At 38.6% G+C, this 18,353-nt stretch overlaps 1 protein-coding gene across 2 annotated transcripts; it reads right to left on the bottom strand.

Moving 5' to 3' along the window:
• Nucleotides 1-1,845: 1,845 nt before the first annotated feature.
• On the bottom strand, nucleotides 1,846-16,908 carry C1D (C1D nuclear receptor corepressor). 2 transcript variants are annotated; one of them, XM_087716826.1, is made up of 5 exons: nucleotides 16,788-16,908; nucleotides 11,243-11,391; nucleotides 9,358-9,424; nucleotides 8,875-8,930; nucleotides 1,846-2,080 (listed from the first exon to the last, which is right to left on the bottom strand). In XM_087716826.1, the coding sequence occupies exons 2-5, from the start codon at nucleotides 11,372-11,374 to the stop codon at nucleotides 1,904-1,906; spliced, it is 432 nt and encodes a 143-aa protein (XP_087572952.1). In that variant the 5' UTR covers nucleotides 11,375-11,391; nucleotides 16,788-16,908; the 3' UTR covers nucleotides 1,846-1,903. The 2 variants fall into 2 exon arrangements, with proteins under 2 accessions (XP_087572952.1, XP_013917958.2); XM_014062483.2 differs by having other exon boundaries at nucleotides 16,742-16,842.
• Between the last annotated feature and the right edge of the window lie 1,445 nt (nucleotides 16,909-18,353).

An 18,353-nucleotide genomic window follows, 5' to 3' on the forward strand; every position in this document is an offset into this window, starting at 1 on the left:
TATAGTAAATCTCTAGCCCCAAGAACCGTTGTATAATCCTTTGTGATGGCCTTCATATCGCCCATGTTTGGAGTCTTATGAATGAAACCTCCATGCTGGGGTCTTATGAGAGGTTGTATGTTGGAAGTGATTAGAGCAGTGTTTCTCAACCTTGGCAACTTGAAGATGTCTGGACTTCAACTCCCAAAATTCCCCAGCCAGCGAATGCTGGCTGGGGAATTCTGGGAGTTGAAGTCCGGACATCTTCAAGTTTCCTAGGTTGAGAAACACTGGATTAGAGTATTCCGGGGGTACTTTGGCAAATACTCTGGTATTCAGATGTATTAAGAATTCCTGCATTAAAACTATTCACCAATGTTAATAGAGATAATAAGTAGCAGACATTGTTTATATTGTTTTAATCATGGAGGAAGGGAGGGAGGCTTGACAATTAGCTCCATTTGGAGAGAGGGGTATGATTTAATTGACTTTTAAGTGAACGGGCAGAATCCAGTAACAGTTAACAGCCATCCAATTCATCTAGAACAGCAGGGAAACTGAATGGCTAAAAACCTTCCTCCCATTAAATTATTTGAATGAACTTGATAAATACAGCTGTTTACACATTGCAATGTTCGTTTCTCCTCCAGAGCACCCTTCCAACACCTCCTGCCAAGCAAGTGATGTGTTTAAACGCTGACAAGCAGCCTGCATGCACTGATGAATTTTCTCTTAACATACCTCCTTAATTCATCAGATTTATATCTTGACCTTCCTTCAAGCAAGACAGCATACATATCACTCCCTCATCTAATTTTCCACCACCACCACCTTACGAATTAGAGTTGCTCTGGAGTCAGGCAATCTAACAAATGACTGGATGAATGGGTTGACATCATGACGAACTCAAAGGCGCACATTGAGTTCCATGATTGAAGGTGGACTTTTGAGTCTTCTCTGTGCTAACCTAATACTTGAAGAACTACACTGCACTATGTACACATTCTTCTCAGATCCAAGATGGAGAAAAATAACCATGTGAAATATTTCTAAAAATGCCCCGAACACAAATATGGGTATCTATGGAGATTCTCTTGTCATCCAGGTCATGGTTTTGTCAGGGTTCCAAGTAACATACACGTAGCATACAAAACTCTGAGGCAGGCAATTTCCTCAAATAATAGGTTTATTGGATATGCCATATTGGCACAGGCTGGTGAAAACTTGACTCTGAATATTCCCATGGTTTTCACCTAATTAAAAGTGAAAGTTTGTCACTTTCACAAAACAGTCACATGGTCCAATCAGGATACTGTCCAGTTGCTAGGTGACTCCAGTCCCCTCCTTCCGAGCACCTGTAGGAATGTCCTTGGTTCCCACAAGAAAGTATTTTGTTTTAGCTACAACATCCCAACTGCCTGTTTTCCCTTCCCTATCCATCTTCTATGGTGTGTCAGCACTGAAATGTCAAAATGGCCTCAGTCAGGTGAGCTTCAGGGTTGACAGGTTGTCCCAAAGTTGCTTTTTTCCAAGAGGCATTGAAGACATCTCACTTCTCACCCAAGAAGCTGAAGAAGAAGAGCTGAAGAAGCTTCTTGAATGAGAAGCGAAAGGTCTTCAAAGAAAAACCAGAAAGTCCAGTTGCCTCTTGGAAAAAAGCACCTTTGAGACAAATATGGGTAGTTTGGAACATGGCACTCATTATCTGCCTGTGAAATAACGAAGATTTTAAATTAAATTAATGCTATTTTACCAGTCATTTTGTGAATAGCCTTTTCTGGATAGCCCTCATTTCTATTGGAAATAAAAATAAAGATCAGATTAAAAAAAAAGTTATAGGAGGAAAAAATAGAAATATCAAAGCCATTTTATTACATATAAAACTTTATTAAAATAATCCTAGTTGATATCAAATAGGGAGATTCTAATGAGATTTTTTCTTTTTGGCTGGAATGGGACTTTTCTTTGCAGTTTTGCTTTGAGTTTTTGGTTCGTACAGCGCATTTCGTAAAAATCTTGATGCCGCGCCTTTATCCAGCCTGGCAGCTTTTTTCTTTTCTTCCATCTCTTTTACTTTGTTCATGTATGTTCTTATTCTCTCCTGAAACACATGAAAAAAAGCACATTTCCTATCATACCAAAAAGAGCAGAAATATTTTCAAACTCAAGTCAGCTGGAAAAAAAAAAAAGGCCAACAGTGAAGTTATGGAGATGTTCGAGCAGTATTTCAAAATACAGTGGAGGCTTTTGAATGTTGAGCAAGTTTTTTCAGAGATACATACAAAATCCAAGTAAGATGCCCTTTTCCTGGAGGAAGTTGCATGAGGAGGTTTCATTAGTTGCACAAGTGAACAATTCTCTGGATGAGCCCATATCCACAGCAATCTCCTAGCCAGGGGTGTCAAACTCGTGTCATCATGGTGGCATCACGTGACATATCACAACTTTTTTCCCCTTCACTAAACCGAGTGTGGGCATGGTCAACATGTGACACATCGGGGCCTGCGAGTTTGACAGCCCTGTCCTAGACAGTGCTACTCCCAATATCCTGACAAACCTTGTTAAAATACTATAATGCAATTTATTTTCCTATTTTTTCACAGGTAAATCTCTCCTTTTTCTAAAGAACGGCAGCATGTCAGATCCCTAAAAGTGATACTGCCATTCGATTGGGAGGAGGGGAGCCTCGGAGTTAAATCATTAGCTACATCTGAAACAACTGAGTTTTACAACTTTACAACTGGTTTCCTGTCACCGGGAGACTGAAGGTCCCAACATCTCTGGAGGGATGTTTATGGTAGCCATGTGGAATATATAACTTTGATGTCTAACTAGAGATAGCCATCGGAACATGTATTTTATTGACTCCCAGGGCAGAAGAGTTAAGAACGCATCTTCACACTTGTATATTGGTCAGAATCTGCATTTGGACAAAGGGGAGGGGTCATTATCAGTTTAATCCCATTTGCATGGTGTAAAGGTTTTCAGATGCTGCTTTTCTTCTAATGGTTTCCATCCTGCTTGATTAAAGGTTCCTTTTGAAATAATCCGTTTCAAGAGTCTTTACTTTCTCAAGTTAGGAGAGGAGCCATTACATTCTCTCTCTTTCTTTCAGATAACCCAAATCTCAAACATTATTGCTAATATAACAGAAAGGAGGGCCATTTGACTCTGCTTAGGTGTTTCCTTCAATTGAGGTTGGCCAAAATAATCAAAAGGCAGGTTTTAAAACGACCAACCGAATCAAATTGCTGTGACCTAAGTAGATATGACAAGTATCAGTTGTTCTCAATTCCAAGGTAAAGCTAAAGGTTCCCCTCACACATATGTGCTAGTCGTTCCTCACCCTAGGGGGCAGTGCTCATCTCCGTTTCAAAGCCAAAGAGCCAGCACTGTTTGAAGACATCTCCGTGGTTATATGGCCGGCATGACTAAATGCCAAAGGCGCACAGAACGCTGTTACCTTCCCACCAAAGGTGGTTCCTATTTTTCTACTTGTATTTTACATGCTTTCAAACGGCTAGGTTGGCAGAAGCTGGGACAAGTAACGGGAGCTCACTCCGTTATGCGGTATTAGAGATTCGAACCACCGAACTGCTGACCTTTCTGATCAACAAACTCAGCATCTTAGTCAGTGAGCCACCATATCCTTTTCTCAATTCCAAAGAAGAGGTTTAATTTTAATCCTAATTAAGTATAGTTTGTGTAAATGTTTTCATATACTCCATTACACACACACACACACACACAGTGTGCATGTACCTCTATCTATCTATCTATCTATCTATCTATCTATCTATCTATCTATCTATCTATCTATCTATCCATCCATCCATCCATCCATCCATCCATCCATCCATCCATCCATCCATCCATCCACAAACACACATACACGAGAATGAATTAATGAAAAAATAATTTTTCCTTGCTCCAAATCTATTGTGTAATTATAATTAGCATCTGTATACTGAAAAAGGATATTGTATTGCTAGAATGACATGCAAAAACCCCATGATCAAGCAATTGGAGCAACTGTCCTAAAATAAAAGGTTAAAGTAGGGCTTTCTATTTTAGAAGAAAAGCAAAATAGAGGGTAAAAATTATATCTGGGGTGAATCATTAAAGTAGTTTTTCTTTTCTTAACACCACAAATCAATACTGTTTAATAAATAATGGGAAATTCAGGTTGGATAAAAAGAAGTACTACACATGCCCTGTTTCCCTGAAAATAAGACCTCTCTGGATAATAAGCCCAATCGGGCTTTTGAGCACATGCACTAAAATAAGCCCTCCCCTGAAAATAAGCCCTCCCTGAAAATATTGCAACACAGCAGAAGCCAGGAGGTGACCACACTCGCCGCCTCCTGCACCTCAAAAATAATAAGACCTCCCTGAAAATAAGGCCAAGCACTTATTTCGTGAGTCAAAAGAAAATAAGACCCTGTCTTATTTTCGGGAAAACACGGTAGTACTTTCTTGACGTAAAATTTGCAAAAGGTGTGGTGAAGATAATACCAACATTTAAAAGGAAAGAGACGAGGAAACAACAGCAAGGTGGATGGGCTCAGTAACAGTGGATATACCACCAGAAGCCTTGAAAGGCCAGGTTGAGACAGATCATTTTGGAGCATGTCTATCAACATGATTGCTAAGAATGACATTGAAATAATCAGTCAACCAGTTTAACTAATCAATGGCTCCTTGCCACAATAATAACTATGTTTCTTGCTGGATAGCATGAGTAGGAACTTTTAGCATCTGAATAAGCCATCCCAGAATCAGAATATGACCTTGGTTACCCACCATGGTTCTTATGATATGCTAGAATGGCGGAAATGTTGCTAAGGATCTTATGAGGGAGGTAACAGAGGAAGCAGCCATTTAGGTAAGCTGCTGTGTGCCATATGAAGCATGGGGGAGCAGACAAAGACTTAATAAATCCAAGAGAACTCTGCTTCTTTGGACAATTGACATGTCTTTTGACATGTCTAGACTAAGCAGTCATGTACAAAATAGGAAAACAGCTCTGACCTCCATTTTGGTCTCAGTCAATTTCCCCGTGCTCTCAGCCATCCCTTTTGCCCTCAGCATCTCTGAAAAAGATCGTTTTTGTAACTGGGAAAGAAATGGGAGATTTTTCTTCCACTAGAACATTAGGGCCAACATTTTATTTGATTCATACTGCATGCTTCTGCTTTACTTTATCTCAATCATTCTGTCAGGATATAAGAAAGAGTATGATAGGAAATAGAACTGCATCACTAGCTCAACTTTTAAAAAATGAGATTTTTTTGGCTCCTTTTCAGCTAGCGGTGAAAAAATGACCAAGAACGGCCAGTTGTATAATACCTGGTTATTATAAAATGGATATAAAATTAAAAACTGCTTGCTGAATGACCTTACTTTGCATTCCTTTCCCTTTCAATTCTTTCTTTTATTTCATCCCTTTTAGATTTAGGGGAGGGATTCCTGAATTATCAGTAAGCTAGTTTGGGAGCCATTCCAGCAAAGGAATATTGTATAAATTATAATTTTAACCCTTTGATCCAAGTCACCACCATTCATTCCCTTAACAAAGGAATTCCCTATTTCTCTAAATATTTTTAAATATTTTAATAGCAATTAAAACCATCTTCTACTTCCCCTTCCCCAATATGTGTGTGCGCGCACACACACACACACGCACACACACACACACACAAACACAATAAATGTAAATTGATGGATTAATTATGGTTTCCTTTTAAGGAAATTTAGAGATTGCTAAATGCAATCACCCAATTGTTGCAACTCTCTCTGGAAAATTAACTGATTTCCCTTCATTCAATCAAGGCAATTGCTTTATTTTAAATTTGTCTGCTACCAAATCTTAGTACTACTGCCTTTTGTACAAAATGTGCAAATTAATTTTGACAAAATTACTTGTAAGAGCACATTCTTTTAATGTAGCCTTTAATGTTAAAATTACCTAAATAAAGATTTTAAATCTGTCTGAATTCCATTTCACTTGTAATTCTCATGACACGTTAATCAAATAACAGAATAAGGCAGGAATGTTCATCAGTCATTCTGTATCCTGCAACATCACTGCAAAGGTTGTTTATTATATTGCTTTTAGTGTTTATAATGTTTAATTATATTATTACTGCAAAAGTCCTCATTTAGCAACAGCTTTGTTTAGTGGTCATTCACAATTTAGAAGGTGGTTAATGTGCCATTTTACTTAGCAACCACTTCATTTAACAACCACCTTCCTTGTCCCAATTGTAAGTCCTTAGGTGAGGAATACCTGTAGCACTTTTAAAGAATAGATTCTGGTTCGGAAGGTAACAGTAAGAAAAGCAATTCACACACTATTCTGGGCATCAAAAGAACACTGATTAAATTGCCTCAAATTAGGAATATACATAGGCACTAGATTTCATTAACGATCTGAGAGGTTGGAAAGCTACACTGCAATGCTTTCTAAGATTTTCAGAAAGGAACGCAAGTCTAAGGCTGGTTTCATTCTTCATATTAAGGCATGATTTATTTTAGATTAGGTTGTGTGGATCCAGTCCTTGTATCTTATTCAACGAAGTGTGGTCTAGTACAACCTGCAAACCTAACCAATAAGTTAGTGACGACATTCACACTTAATCCTAAATCACAATTTATTATTATGTGGATAAGCCTCTACAAGCCAGGCAAGCTAGTTGGGCCTTGAATTTCTGTATTGTCATTATAACCCCAACTCAGCCACTAAATATGTCACAAAATATTTGGCTTAACTCATAGACTGTTTAACTGAACAAATCAGAGTCTGATTTATAGCATGGTTCTTGGTTCATATATAAATAACAAACCAAGATAAGTCTTCTTTCTTGCTGCAAGGGGGAGTACAAATCAAGGCTTGCACAGACTTGTACACATGGTCCTAAATTATGTCTTGGCATTATGTAGCAACCAAGTCAAAATCCCCTGCCACCGCCCCCCCCCCCCCCCCAAAAGAGCTACTAAGAAATGATATGCAAAATGAATTCTCAAGCAATATGAAATAACTATTTCACTGAAATGATACTTTTCTCTCCAGGCAGATGAGAAGCCAGGTCTCAGTATCAGGCTAATAGCAAAACTAAAAAAGAGCACCTGATTGGTCTTTTAGATACACAACATGACATGGACATCAAACTAAGCTTTAAAAGGAAATAACACCCATTTCACACTGCATACGTTACCAAGCCTGCAAGAAATTAGAGAAGCTGAAGAATAACTGCTTTCCTCTTGAGAAGTTCAAGATAACAGCAAATGTAACAGTAATTGAGCTTTTTGACATTCAGTGTATTTATTGTACTGGATATTTACTAGCATAACATACTTTTCATACCGATGTGACCTGGGAAGGAGTTTAAAAAATTGAGTGGCAATTTAGTCACTCTTGAGCAAAAGCAGTTTTGCTAAAAAAATAAAATAAAAATTAAAAGCAACATACTGCCACTAGCCAATATGTATATACCTACACTTCCCTATGAATTATATTTCACAATTGGTTTTACTTTTTATTTGTAGTTACCCTTTTATTGTATTAACAATGCTGCATATCTGGATAGGTGTAATATATAGAACGTAACAATTCTGGTAGCCAACTGTAGATTTGATCTGTAGTTTTTCTATCTGCCAAGCTAAATCATTTGATCTGTTTCTTCAAGTCAGCAGAATTTGTAAGATATCCAGCCTTATACACTCGGCTCATGCTTCTAAATGGATTATAAGACAAACCTCAGAGATTTATTGTAGGCAGTAAATATGTCACTAATGCAGAATTACTGGACAGAACACATATAACTGGTGCCAAAAAAGCTTTTAGCTTTGTTGCTGAACTGGATTCTTTACTGCTGAGAAAATGAATTAATGGAGGGATTGGAGTAGGGGAGGGGGAATCTTTCCCGTCTTTGCTAGTAAATCAAACACATGATACTTTTAAAGGCAGGCAGGAGTAAGAAAAGGTAGCCTTAGAGATTAACACGAGTCCAAGTATTTATAGGAAAACATACTGTACTGGAAGTTATAAATAATTATTAGACACGTAACATTTTTCCACTCCGCAAGGAATGAGTCGGTTGGCACAAAATTCAAACTATTTTTTTTTAATGAAATCTTATTTGAGAATTGAACTGAGATCAAAACATCTACTTTGAAAATGACAATATCGTTTTGAGTAAAAACTATGCTTTGGTATTATTCCTCAAGGTTTTGCAAGGTAAGCAAATGAGATGAAGAACAGATCTGCTCCAATGGCAGCTTTGCTTCAGGGCTACCATATCTGGTCTGCAAAACTATGGATGACCTACTAAAGGGCAACGAAGAAGTACTGAAAGCCCTGTTTTGCTGCCATCTAGAGGTCATCAAGATTTTTACAACCCATATATACAGTAGTGGTCCAACTTTTTGCTACAGTAACATTTGCAACAAAGTGATCCCTCAATCAAACAGCAAAAGGTGTGATTCCCCATTTACAGTAGAAGTGAAGAAAGTCATAGTATCATCTCTGTTCTCCACCATGTATATGGAAGGATTACACTAAGTAAGACGCAGATTTCTTGTTCTCCAATGCTGCTCTGTTACCTTCACAGTTTTTACTGTCAAAATACTGACTGGCAGTTAAACCAAACAGACTGTTTACAATAATCATCCTCTTCAGGGGGTCATTAACAATATGAGAGAACTATACTGCAGTGTTTTCTTACACTGACAATTACATGCTTCATGGAAAAAGCAGACTGAAAACTGCATTTGTAATGTGCAATAATCAATATTTAACTCAATTATACTTTCTTTGGAATTCACAAAAATTTCTGCAAACCATTTTCTCAACGTGAGAATAATTTTGCATGGCAGTGAACATAAGAAACTTACCAATTCCTGTTTGACTGGATGTTCCTTTGGATTTATTCCCTGTGTAGCAAGGTACACTGCAAAGTGAATTTTTTGTTATCAGAATTAATTAGAAAGATGTAGCAGTATATTCTTCAATACGTATTTAAAATATAGGAATGCATTATCACTTGCATGACTGGAAAAGTTCTTTGCCAAATCCTTAGCAATCAAAATGTAAAATGTTTTAAGACTTGGGAAAAGTATATATTTTGGATTACAAAATTAAGTGCAGGTGTAAGTCAAGGAGCTACACAAGAAATAGTTGCCTTGTTTGTTTATTTATTTATTTGCTAACCTGTCACACAGGTAGCCACACAAAATAGTTTGATATTTATTTAATTGCTAAGATATCACTCAGTTCCAGAGATTCAGGCAGCTGACATTCAAAATAAATAAATAACATAAAATGTATAATGACATAATCCATTATGTCATTATACATTTCTTAATCTGCATACTCACCCCAAAACATTGAATTCAATGTATAAGCAGAGACCAAATCTACTTTGGCTTGTTCAAGCGGATCTAGCTAAAATGAGAAAGATACAATTATCTTCATAACATTTTGCACAAATCATCAGATTAGATGACAGCATGATGAAAATCACAGTGAATGCCATTCCTTCCATTACCTGAAGCTAGATGGACAACAGCACTCTGCAAGGGAAATCAAACATAACATTTTTAATTTAACAGAATAAAGGAGTTGGAAGGGACCTTGGAGGTCTTGTAGTGCAACCCCCTGCTCAAACAGGAAACCTTATTATCATTGCAGACAAATCATTGTCCAATTCCGTTTTTTAAGAACCTCCAGTGATGGAGCACCCACAACTTCTAGAGGCAAGTTGTTCCAGTGATTGTCATCACAGTCAGGAAGTTTCTCCTTAGTTCTAGGTTGAAAATTTCATTTTGTTTCTGACATAATAATTTCAAATAGTTTAAGAAAATTGGATATGAACATAATTTAATGTCTAGCTAGGTGGCCAAGTTTTCTCTTAGAGATGCCTATTAAAATATTCCGTGTCTTGTATCCTATATAAACATAGCTATACAAAATTAAAAAAAAAAAAAAAAAACCCTCCGTATATGAGTAAACTTAAGAAATACCAGTTCTAAAATTAAACAGAAATAAGTTTGGTCACTAGAGGCCATTTGGACTCCACACAGTAGTTCTGAAAGCATACAATGTGACAAACATTTTGCATGCCTTGTAATGTTTATAATATGTAGGCCTCTATACTGCAGAACAAGACACTCTTTCACCTAGGCTGAACAAATGAGTTTACAAGTCTTTGAAAAAGATTCAGACAAGGATTCCCTACCTGTAGTTTAGTCTTTTATCCATTATGCTGCCCTTGTTCTCACCTAAAACAGAGTATGTGTTCTTTCTTGAAAAAACAAGAGAATCGTTGTCTGTTTGAGTTGTTTCTCACTTCCAATGCCTTCTAGTTGTGCTGAACATGAACTCACACAGCCCATCAGCCAGCTAAGGAATTATGGGAATAAAGTCAAGAACCTCTGGTGGGCACTGGTTGAGGGACCCTGCCCTAGACACCTGCCACTTGTCATTTTTTGCACAATTCATGATTCTCAAATATCATGACCGCACATTAAAAGGCAAAAACAGTTTTGGCTGCCAATGCCAATCTATCATTGTGTTCCTCTAGGACTTCTAAAAACACAGCCTACAAGTTTCAACAGGGAACCTGTCAAAGGGCTGTATTGTAAAGCTGTTGTGCTCATAATTTATTTTTGACTGAAAGGCTGAAGACTTCAGGGGTGAAATTTCCTGATATATGAGCTCTCATTTTGCCCCAAAGAAACTACAAATTGGATGTACACAGGTACTTGTACAAAGAACTCAGGCAGCATCTTGTGCTGTTGCTGCAGGTTAAAAAAAGGGAACAATGGATGCCTTATATATTCCTTTACTTTAAAAAAAAGTTTCCTAATACTGTAGCATAAATCCATCTAAATTAAACATTTTTGGACTTTTCATACCAAAACTACCTTCTAGAGACAAAGACAGCATGAAATATACTTTGCTTTTTAGTCACTATGCATAACCCACTTAAGTGTTAAGAAAGCACCAAGCCCTGTCATTTTTATTTATTTATTTATTCTTCTAAATCTATGTAAAACTCTGTAATTGGCATCCAGATATATTGGTCTACAGCTCCAACCCATCCATCAGCATGGATAATGAAAAATTATAAGAATCATAATCATACAAATATTCCTAGGTGCAGAAAGTCAAACTGGGGTGTCTCTCTAGGCAAGTTCATCAAGGGAGCAAGCAAAAATTAAAACAGCAGCAAACTGTTCCTTGCTCTCATCCTCTTCTTACCTTCTGGAGGAGCTCACTTCTGGATATGGACATCATGGTCTTCAACACTGCATCTACTGAGCCAACAGCTGTTTCAAAGGCTACAAGGTAATCATGAATCTCTGTGGGGTAGTCTTCTTTGGAAGGATCCATTTTCAAGATGACACTTGCTACGTGAAAAAATACCAAGAAATAAATAAGAAAACAAAGAGTGTTCACAAATGGTGCCAAACCATACTGAATAGGTCACAAGTGCCTGGATTCACAAATGCTATAGAAACAATGTGGCTTAGCGCAATATAAAACATGAGCTATAACATTCATGAAGTAGCAAAACAGGCTTATATGGTATTAAAGCTACCACTGCCCTTAACTTGTAGGATGTAAATCAAAGATACATAAGAGAAATTTTGGACCCTTCAAAGAAGAGTAGTAGAGGTAGTCCTTGACTTAACAACAGTTCATTTAATGACCGTTCAAAATTACAATGGCACTGAAAAAAAGTTACTTATGGCCATTTTTCACACTACGACCATTGCAGCATCTCCATGGTTACATGATCAAAATGCACATGCTTCACTCATATTTATGACAGTTGCAGTGTCCTGGGGTCATGTGATCATCTTTTGTGACCTTCTGACAAGCAATGGGGAAGCCAGGGTCACTTAACAACTGTGTTACTAACTTAACAAATACAGTGATTCACTTAACAACTATGGCAAGATAGGTTATAAAATGGGCCAAAACTCACTTAACAAGTGTCTTGCTTAGGAACAGAAATTTTGGGCTCAACTGTGGTTGTAAGTTGAGGACTACCTACAGTATCAACAACTTCTATAACAAACCTGTTCTATTGCCAGGTTTAATTGTGATATAGGCAGTATGATCACGCCTCTTAAATTCAGGAGGTCTGGTAACATTTGAGATTAACATCAAACGGAAGACTCAGTTATATGGCCAAACTTTTCTCAAGGCACAACTGTCTACATAGCAGAACACCTATTCTGGAATAGGAAGTACTTCTTTAATATATAATAGTGCTAATATGTTACAGAAATAGTAAATACTGAATTACCATCATTGTTTCATAAAAGACAACACTTACATGGAGTGTTGTCCACACAGGCCCATCAAGTTCAAATCCTAATAAAAATATCTTTTTTAAAAATAAAGATTATCTGCATCTTCTCCACAACTGCTCAACAACAGCCATTCACAAAGGTAGCCTTAATGTTCCGTATTCCCACCTTCCATATTCAAAAATGAAGTTTGCCCTGATCAAGAGTTATTTCATACTTTGAGAATCAAAGTGATTTAGCTGGGTTCATAAAACACAGGAAACCAAAACTAAACATTTCATATTAAAGTTCTGTACAATGTATGAACTGTGAATGATAAACCATGTTTCTTGACCTAACGTGACGTGACTTAAAGAGTGATGATGAATAATGTGATGTAAAGAGTTTTGATGGAAGAGGTTGGGACATAACTTCAAAAAAAATTAAAACAAATCATGACTTAAGGCAGTACGTTAATGACTTAAGGCAGTATGAACATGTTGCTGCAGTTATAGGAGAACAATTATTTAATTTTTAAAAGAAAATTGAAATGGAGAAACAATTAGTCTGTCAATTAATCATTTAGTTTCACAATATCTTCAAATATAGAAAAATATTTCTAGTTAATTAAAAAGTCAATATATTTATTATATATTATATGAACATGCTCACAAAAATTGCCAAATGCACAGCTGATTGTTACACATTATTTATTTACCCAGTGCCAAAATATTTGTGTTACTCAGCACAATATTTTGCACATATAATGAAACAAATTGTATCTCACCAAAGTCTACATGGGGCTGCCCTTGAAGAGTGTTCGAAGACTCCAATTAGTCCAGAATGCAGCCGCGTGAGCGATTGTGGGTGCACCAAGGTACACCCACGTTACACCTATCCTCCGCGAGCTGCACTGGCTACCTATTAGTCTCCGAATCCGCTTCAAGGTGCTGGTCGCTACCTATAAAGCCCTACATGGCATCGGACCTGGGTACCTGAGAGACCGCCTCCTGCCGATTACCTCTCTCAGACCAATTAGATCGCACAGGTTGGGTCTCCTCCGGATTCCATCTGCCAGCCAATGTCGGCTGGCGACTCCCCAGGGGAGGGCCTTCTCTGTTGCAGCTCCGGCCCTCTGGAATGAGCTCCCGGACCCTTACTACCCTCCCGGCCTTCCGCAAAGCCACCAAGTCCTGGTTGTTCCAGCAGGCTGGGGGGGAGCTGAGAAGCATCTACCTCCACGGAAATTGTGAATGTTGGTTTTGTTTTTAATATGTTGTCTTTGTCTCGTTCCCCCCTTTCCCTTGTCTTTTGTGAGCCGCCCAGAGTCCTCCGGGAGTGGGCGGCATACAAGACAAACAAACAAACAAACAAACAAATAAATAAATAAAGTCCATGGCGATTTCTCCCTCCCAAAATGGCAATCTCTCAACATCATGAGTCCTTATGGACAGTCAGATTTACTTCCACCTACACAAAAAGTCCTTTCTGCCTATAGGCAGTCATTTCTTCATGAACTTTCTCTGACCATTTGGATTCATTGAATCTTAATTTACTTAATGTGGATTCTATGTTATGGTATAAACTACTTAGCATTATATAATTGAATTGGCCCAGAAGCACTGATAATAAATAAGCAACAAACCATCTGAGAAGCTATTCTACTAAACAAAAACAGTAATTAGAAACCCCAAAAATATTTAGAGGTTTCTAAATACTCCCAATCATAAAGTGAAAGACAAACAGAGTCACTAGATAAACAATACCAAATGGAGAAACTAGGCTCAATAAATTATTGTTTGAATCTGATGCTATTTACTAATTGGCAGATTTTGCTAAGATGAGGAAATACAATTTTGTAATCTTTGATTAGAGAAAAGACAATATCTACATTTATTGGTGACTGGAAGCTTCCTGTGGACTTTTTGCGCAAAAGTGAACTTGTGATTCACCGTTTTGGTGATTTGATAGATTACAGAAAGAAGAGAGTCATGATGTAGCTTAGATAAAGAGGAAAAATTATAAAGTACTTATAACTGATGTAAAAAAAAATAGGAAGCCACTTCTATCTTTCTTTGCTATTTTTCTTCAACTTTTTTTTCTTTTCTTGTACTTTTTGCCATTTTGTTTGTGTTTCCATAACTTCCTCACTTTATATTATTTTGTGTTAGCTTTTACTTTTTGTTTATATTTTCTAAAATAAAAGTTATATACAATTTTATATACAACCTATACAATTAGATATAACTAAGGGTGCTATGCTTCCAAATCCCAATTGGAAGGGAGCAATGGAGGACGTTTCCCTCTGCTGCTTGCAAAAGAGAAACTGTGAAAAACTAATATCCAACCAAAATGGAGAGTGGATTTAGGAAGGCAATTATTTTATACTGCAGCAGGAGGCTTACCATCTAAATACCGGTAGTCATATCTGTGAAACCCTGAAAACAATTGAATGAATGTCAATAAGGCAAAATGCTATTAGTGTGGTTTATATCATAAAAAAATAGAAAAATAATACTACTGCTAGTTCATAAAACGTGTTGAATGAACTATGAAAGGAACATGAACTTGTACAACCACCAAGCAGAGTTCAAAATCATGAAACTTAATTATACTAGTTAGGATATACACGGGGGCCAAAGAAATATCTTGGTTTTTAAGAGACATAGCAAACATTGAAAACTACATCTTTTTGTTTTCTGAGTTTGCTGATTCCTTAAATATTGGTTTTTAGGAATATAAATAATGCCAACATTTAAAAAGGGGTTTTCCTTGCAAATTGCTATTTACCAAACATCAACTCCTGAGAGTTACTACATGGAATATATACTTCGTAGACTTTATGGTATTGTTTCAAATATTTAATATATAGGCCAGGTTCATTAAGCCATGATGTTTAACCACTGTATAATAAGTCACAAGCTGGATGTGCATATACCATAAATCTTGGTTTACAAACTACAAAGGTTAGATTGCATAACTAGACTCATGAAACATTCAGAGCCCAATTATAGAGAAACACAACACTGAAATAAGGGAAAGTCAGACCCTATTAAAACTCTTGAATCATATGAAGCATAAAATGTAAGCATTCAGGAAACTGCCACTTAATCAATAGCTTTAAATGGCAATTGATGGGCTCTGTACAATTATGAAACAGAACAAAAAGTAGAAAAATGACTTTTCAAGAATCAGTCTATAAATGGATTCTGGCATATGGTAACTTCCACTTGTTGAAACACACACACACACACACACACACACACACACAAACCATTTAACAACTGGGTTCACATTTTACACTAAATGATGATTTAAGCTAGGACTACCAGATCTGAGCTGAAAAAAATCCAGATCACTAGATTAGAGCAAAGTGCTGCAGACAATCTTACAATTTTGTTGCCATTTTGTGGCCATCCAGATTTGTGTACCCCAAATGTGGTAGCCTCAATTAAGCATGGTTTATTGACTGAACCCAAGTGATTAGCCTCCCACATTCTGCCATGCCAAAACCAGGTAAACAACACTATCATATGTAATGCCGTATGAACCTAGCCAGTTTTATTTTGGAAAATGGTAAGTAAAACTGACCCAATTTCTCCACGTTGAATAACACTGAAAAACCGCATTCCGTCTTTGGCATCTATTTTCAGTTATACTGTACAGGATAAAGCATCTTGTTGGAGATTGGATTTGCTCTAGTGGACATCAGTGCATCAGTTCCACTGATATAAGAGGGTGCTTCTATTTTACCCATCAGTCTCTCTCAAAGAGATGCTACAACATGGCACTTTATACTGGCATAGCCCAGGTTGTTCTAAGATTCCCCCCCCCCCTATAGATTCAAATCTATAGCAGCATCTTTTCAAAATGATACAGGGGATAAGAAAGGAGGCTAGAAAGTGGTTAAAATCAGGCATCCAGTTGCCTGCCACAGCCAGAGCAGTTAAGTAGAACTTCCAGCTAAAGCACAGCCTTAGCAAGCCAAGATCTTTGTTCAGTCCAGCAAAGACAGAGATGGTGGCACTAATCCCGCAAGGTGTAACTTCTCCTTCAAAGGTCCCAAAGGTGCTTTTTTTTTCAAAAGGCAACTGGACTTTGTTTTTCCTCGAAGACCTTTTGCTTCTCATCCAAGAAGCTTTTTCAGTTCTGGCTGTCAGAACTCATTCAAGGAGCTTCTTCAGTTCTGGCTTCTTGGATGAAAAGCAAAACGTCTTCAAGGAAAAATCAAGGAAGTCCAGTTGCCTTTTGAAACGAGCACCTTTGGGACCTGGATGATTGAGAAGCTCCATAGACATTCTCTCTCCAAGGCCTGCTCGGCTGGCTCGTCCTTTGCGCAGCTGGAAAAGGATGCCCGGCCACGGCTGCTCCCAACCTTCAGGGCCGCGCACCCCGTTTTGACGACAAGATCAACGTGGCCAAAGGAACCACCCACGGCAAGTGCCGTCTGCCCTCCACCTACCCAGCCTCCTGCAACGCTTCCGTGCGAAAAGAAGGGCGCAACCTACCCCGCACCGGCCTCGCCTCCCCTTGCCGCCCACGTGACGGAGGCGAATGCGAAAGACGAGACGTAATTAGGCGGAGCTAGAGTATTTGTTCCGGACCGGCTAGTCCCCGCAAGAGTAATGGAAGATTCTCCCCAACATAGAAAGGGGGTCCAATCCGATCCCTTTCGTCCCCAGCCGCGATCCAAAGAATGGGATCAAGTTGCCTTAGTCATGCGGCGTGGCCCTCCGGGTTTGGCGCCGTGAGGTAGAAGCCTGGCAAGGAAATAGCCGGTCGGCTTGCTTTGAATGGTGATTATTTAGAGCCAAGCACGGGAAGGTGATTCTGTTTCCTGCTGTGATCCTATGTGGAAGGCATTTCGGCAGGCGACGCATTGTCAGCGGAGGAAAAGGAACAAAAAAGGTCGACGGAGTTATATCAGTACTGTTGCTATTAAAAGAGCTTTCTCGGCTTCACGCCCGCTCGCCCTATAAATGGAAGGCCAAGCCTTCGGAAGAGGTCGGTGGTGGGGCGGAAGAGGCTGCAATGCTCCTGATTTATTAGGGCTTGTGGGGTGTTTTCCCCACGGATTAAAGTTTTTCCCCAAGTGTCCTGGTCTATTTCAAGGATTGTTCGGTCGTGTGAAAACGTGTGCAATTACATAATTCAATCCTATCTTATTTCTCAGCAGCTAGTGGCACTTGGATATTACTTTATGGTATGGTATGGTATGGTATTTTATTATTTGTATGCCGCCCTTCTCCAGGAGGACTCAGGACGGTGAACAATTCAAAGGGGAAAAAAAGGGGGGGAACATAAAAGACAAAATACAAATAATAAAAGTAGGCAACAGTCGCACAACCATACATGTCGAGAGGGGAAGGGAACTCATCACCCCCAGGCCTGCCGACAAAGCCAGGTTTTGACAGCTTTTCGGAAGGCCTGGAGAGAGGTGAGGGTCCGAATCCCTGCGGGGAGTTCATTCCAGAGGGCCGGAGCTGCCACAGAGAAGGCCCTCCCCCGGGTAATAGCCAGGTGGCATTGGCTGGTAGATGGCACCCGGAGGAGGCCAACCCTGTGAGATCTAATGGGTCTGTGGGAGGTAATTGGCAGCAGGCGGTCTCTCAAGTACCCAGATCCAATACCATGAAGGGCTTTATAAGTTACGACCTTGAAGCTCCAAACCCTAGTATTGTGGTTAGTTGTGGCTGGAGAACCACCCAGGACTCTTGGGGGTGCAGACCAGAATGGGAAATTGAAAAAACCTCATGGAAGAAGGTACGGGTATAGTGCTTCCATGTGCCTAGAAAACTGCATTTCAGTGTCCCATTACCCATAATCCCATTGGTATGGTTACCGATAATGGATTTATTAGTAATCATTAGTTGCCAATGCCAATTTTCGAATAGAATTGAGTTGGAAGGGACCTTGGAGGAAACCCTACACCACTATAGACAAATGGTTATCCAACATCTTCTTTAAAACTTCCATTGTTGGAGCATTCAGAACTTCTGGAGGCAAGTTGTTTCATGGATTAATTGTTATGTCAGAAATTTTCTCCTTAGATCTAAGTTACTTCTCTCCTTGAT

Source organism: Thamnophis sirtalis, unplaced genomic scaffold, assembly GCF_051295495.1.
Source record: "Thamnophis sirtalis isolate CommonGarterSnake01/CBP01778 unplaced genomic scaffold, rThaSir2_p1.2 scaffold_5, whole genome shotgun sequence".
In the NCBI taxonomy this organism is placed as follows: Eukaryota; Metazoa; Chordata; class Lepidosauria; order Squamata; family Natricidae; genus Thamnophis; species Thamnophis sirtalis.

Coding starts and splice junctions, on each gene's coding strand:
- C1D (XM_087716826.1), bottom strand. CDS start 11,374: ATGGATCCTTCCAAAGAAGACTACCCCACAGAGATTCATGATTACCTT. Junction 9,425..11,242: donor GAAGTGAGCTCCTCCAGAAG/GTAAGAAGAGGA, acceptor TTCTCATTTTAG/CTAGATCCGCTTGAACAAGC. Junction 2,081..8,874: donor ATCCAGTCAAACAGGAATTG/GTAAGTTTCTTA, acceptor CATGTGTTTCAG/GAGAGAATAAGAACATACAT.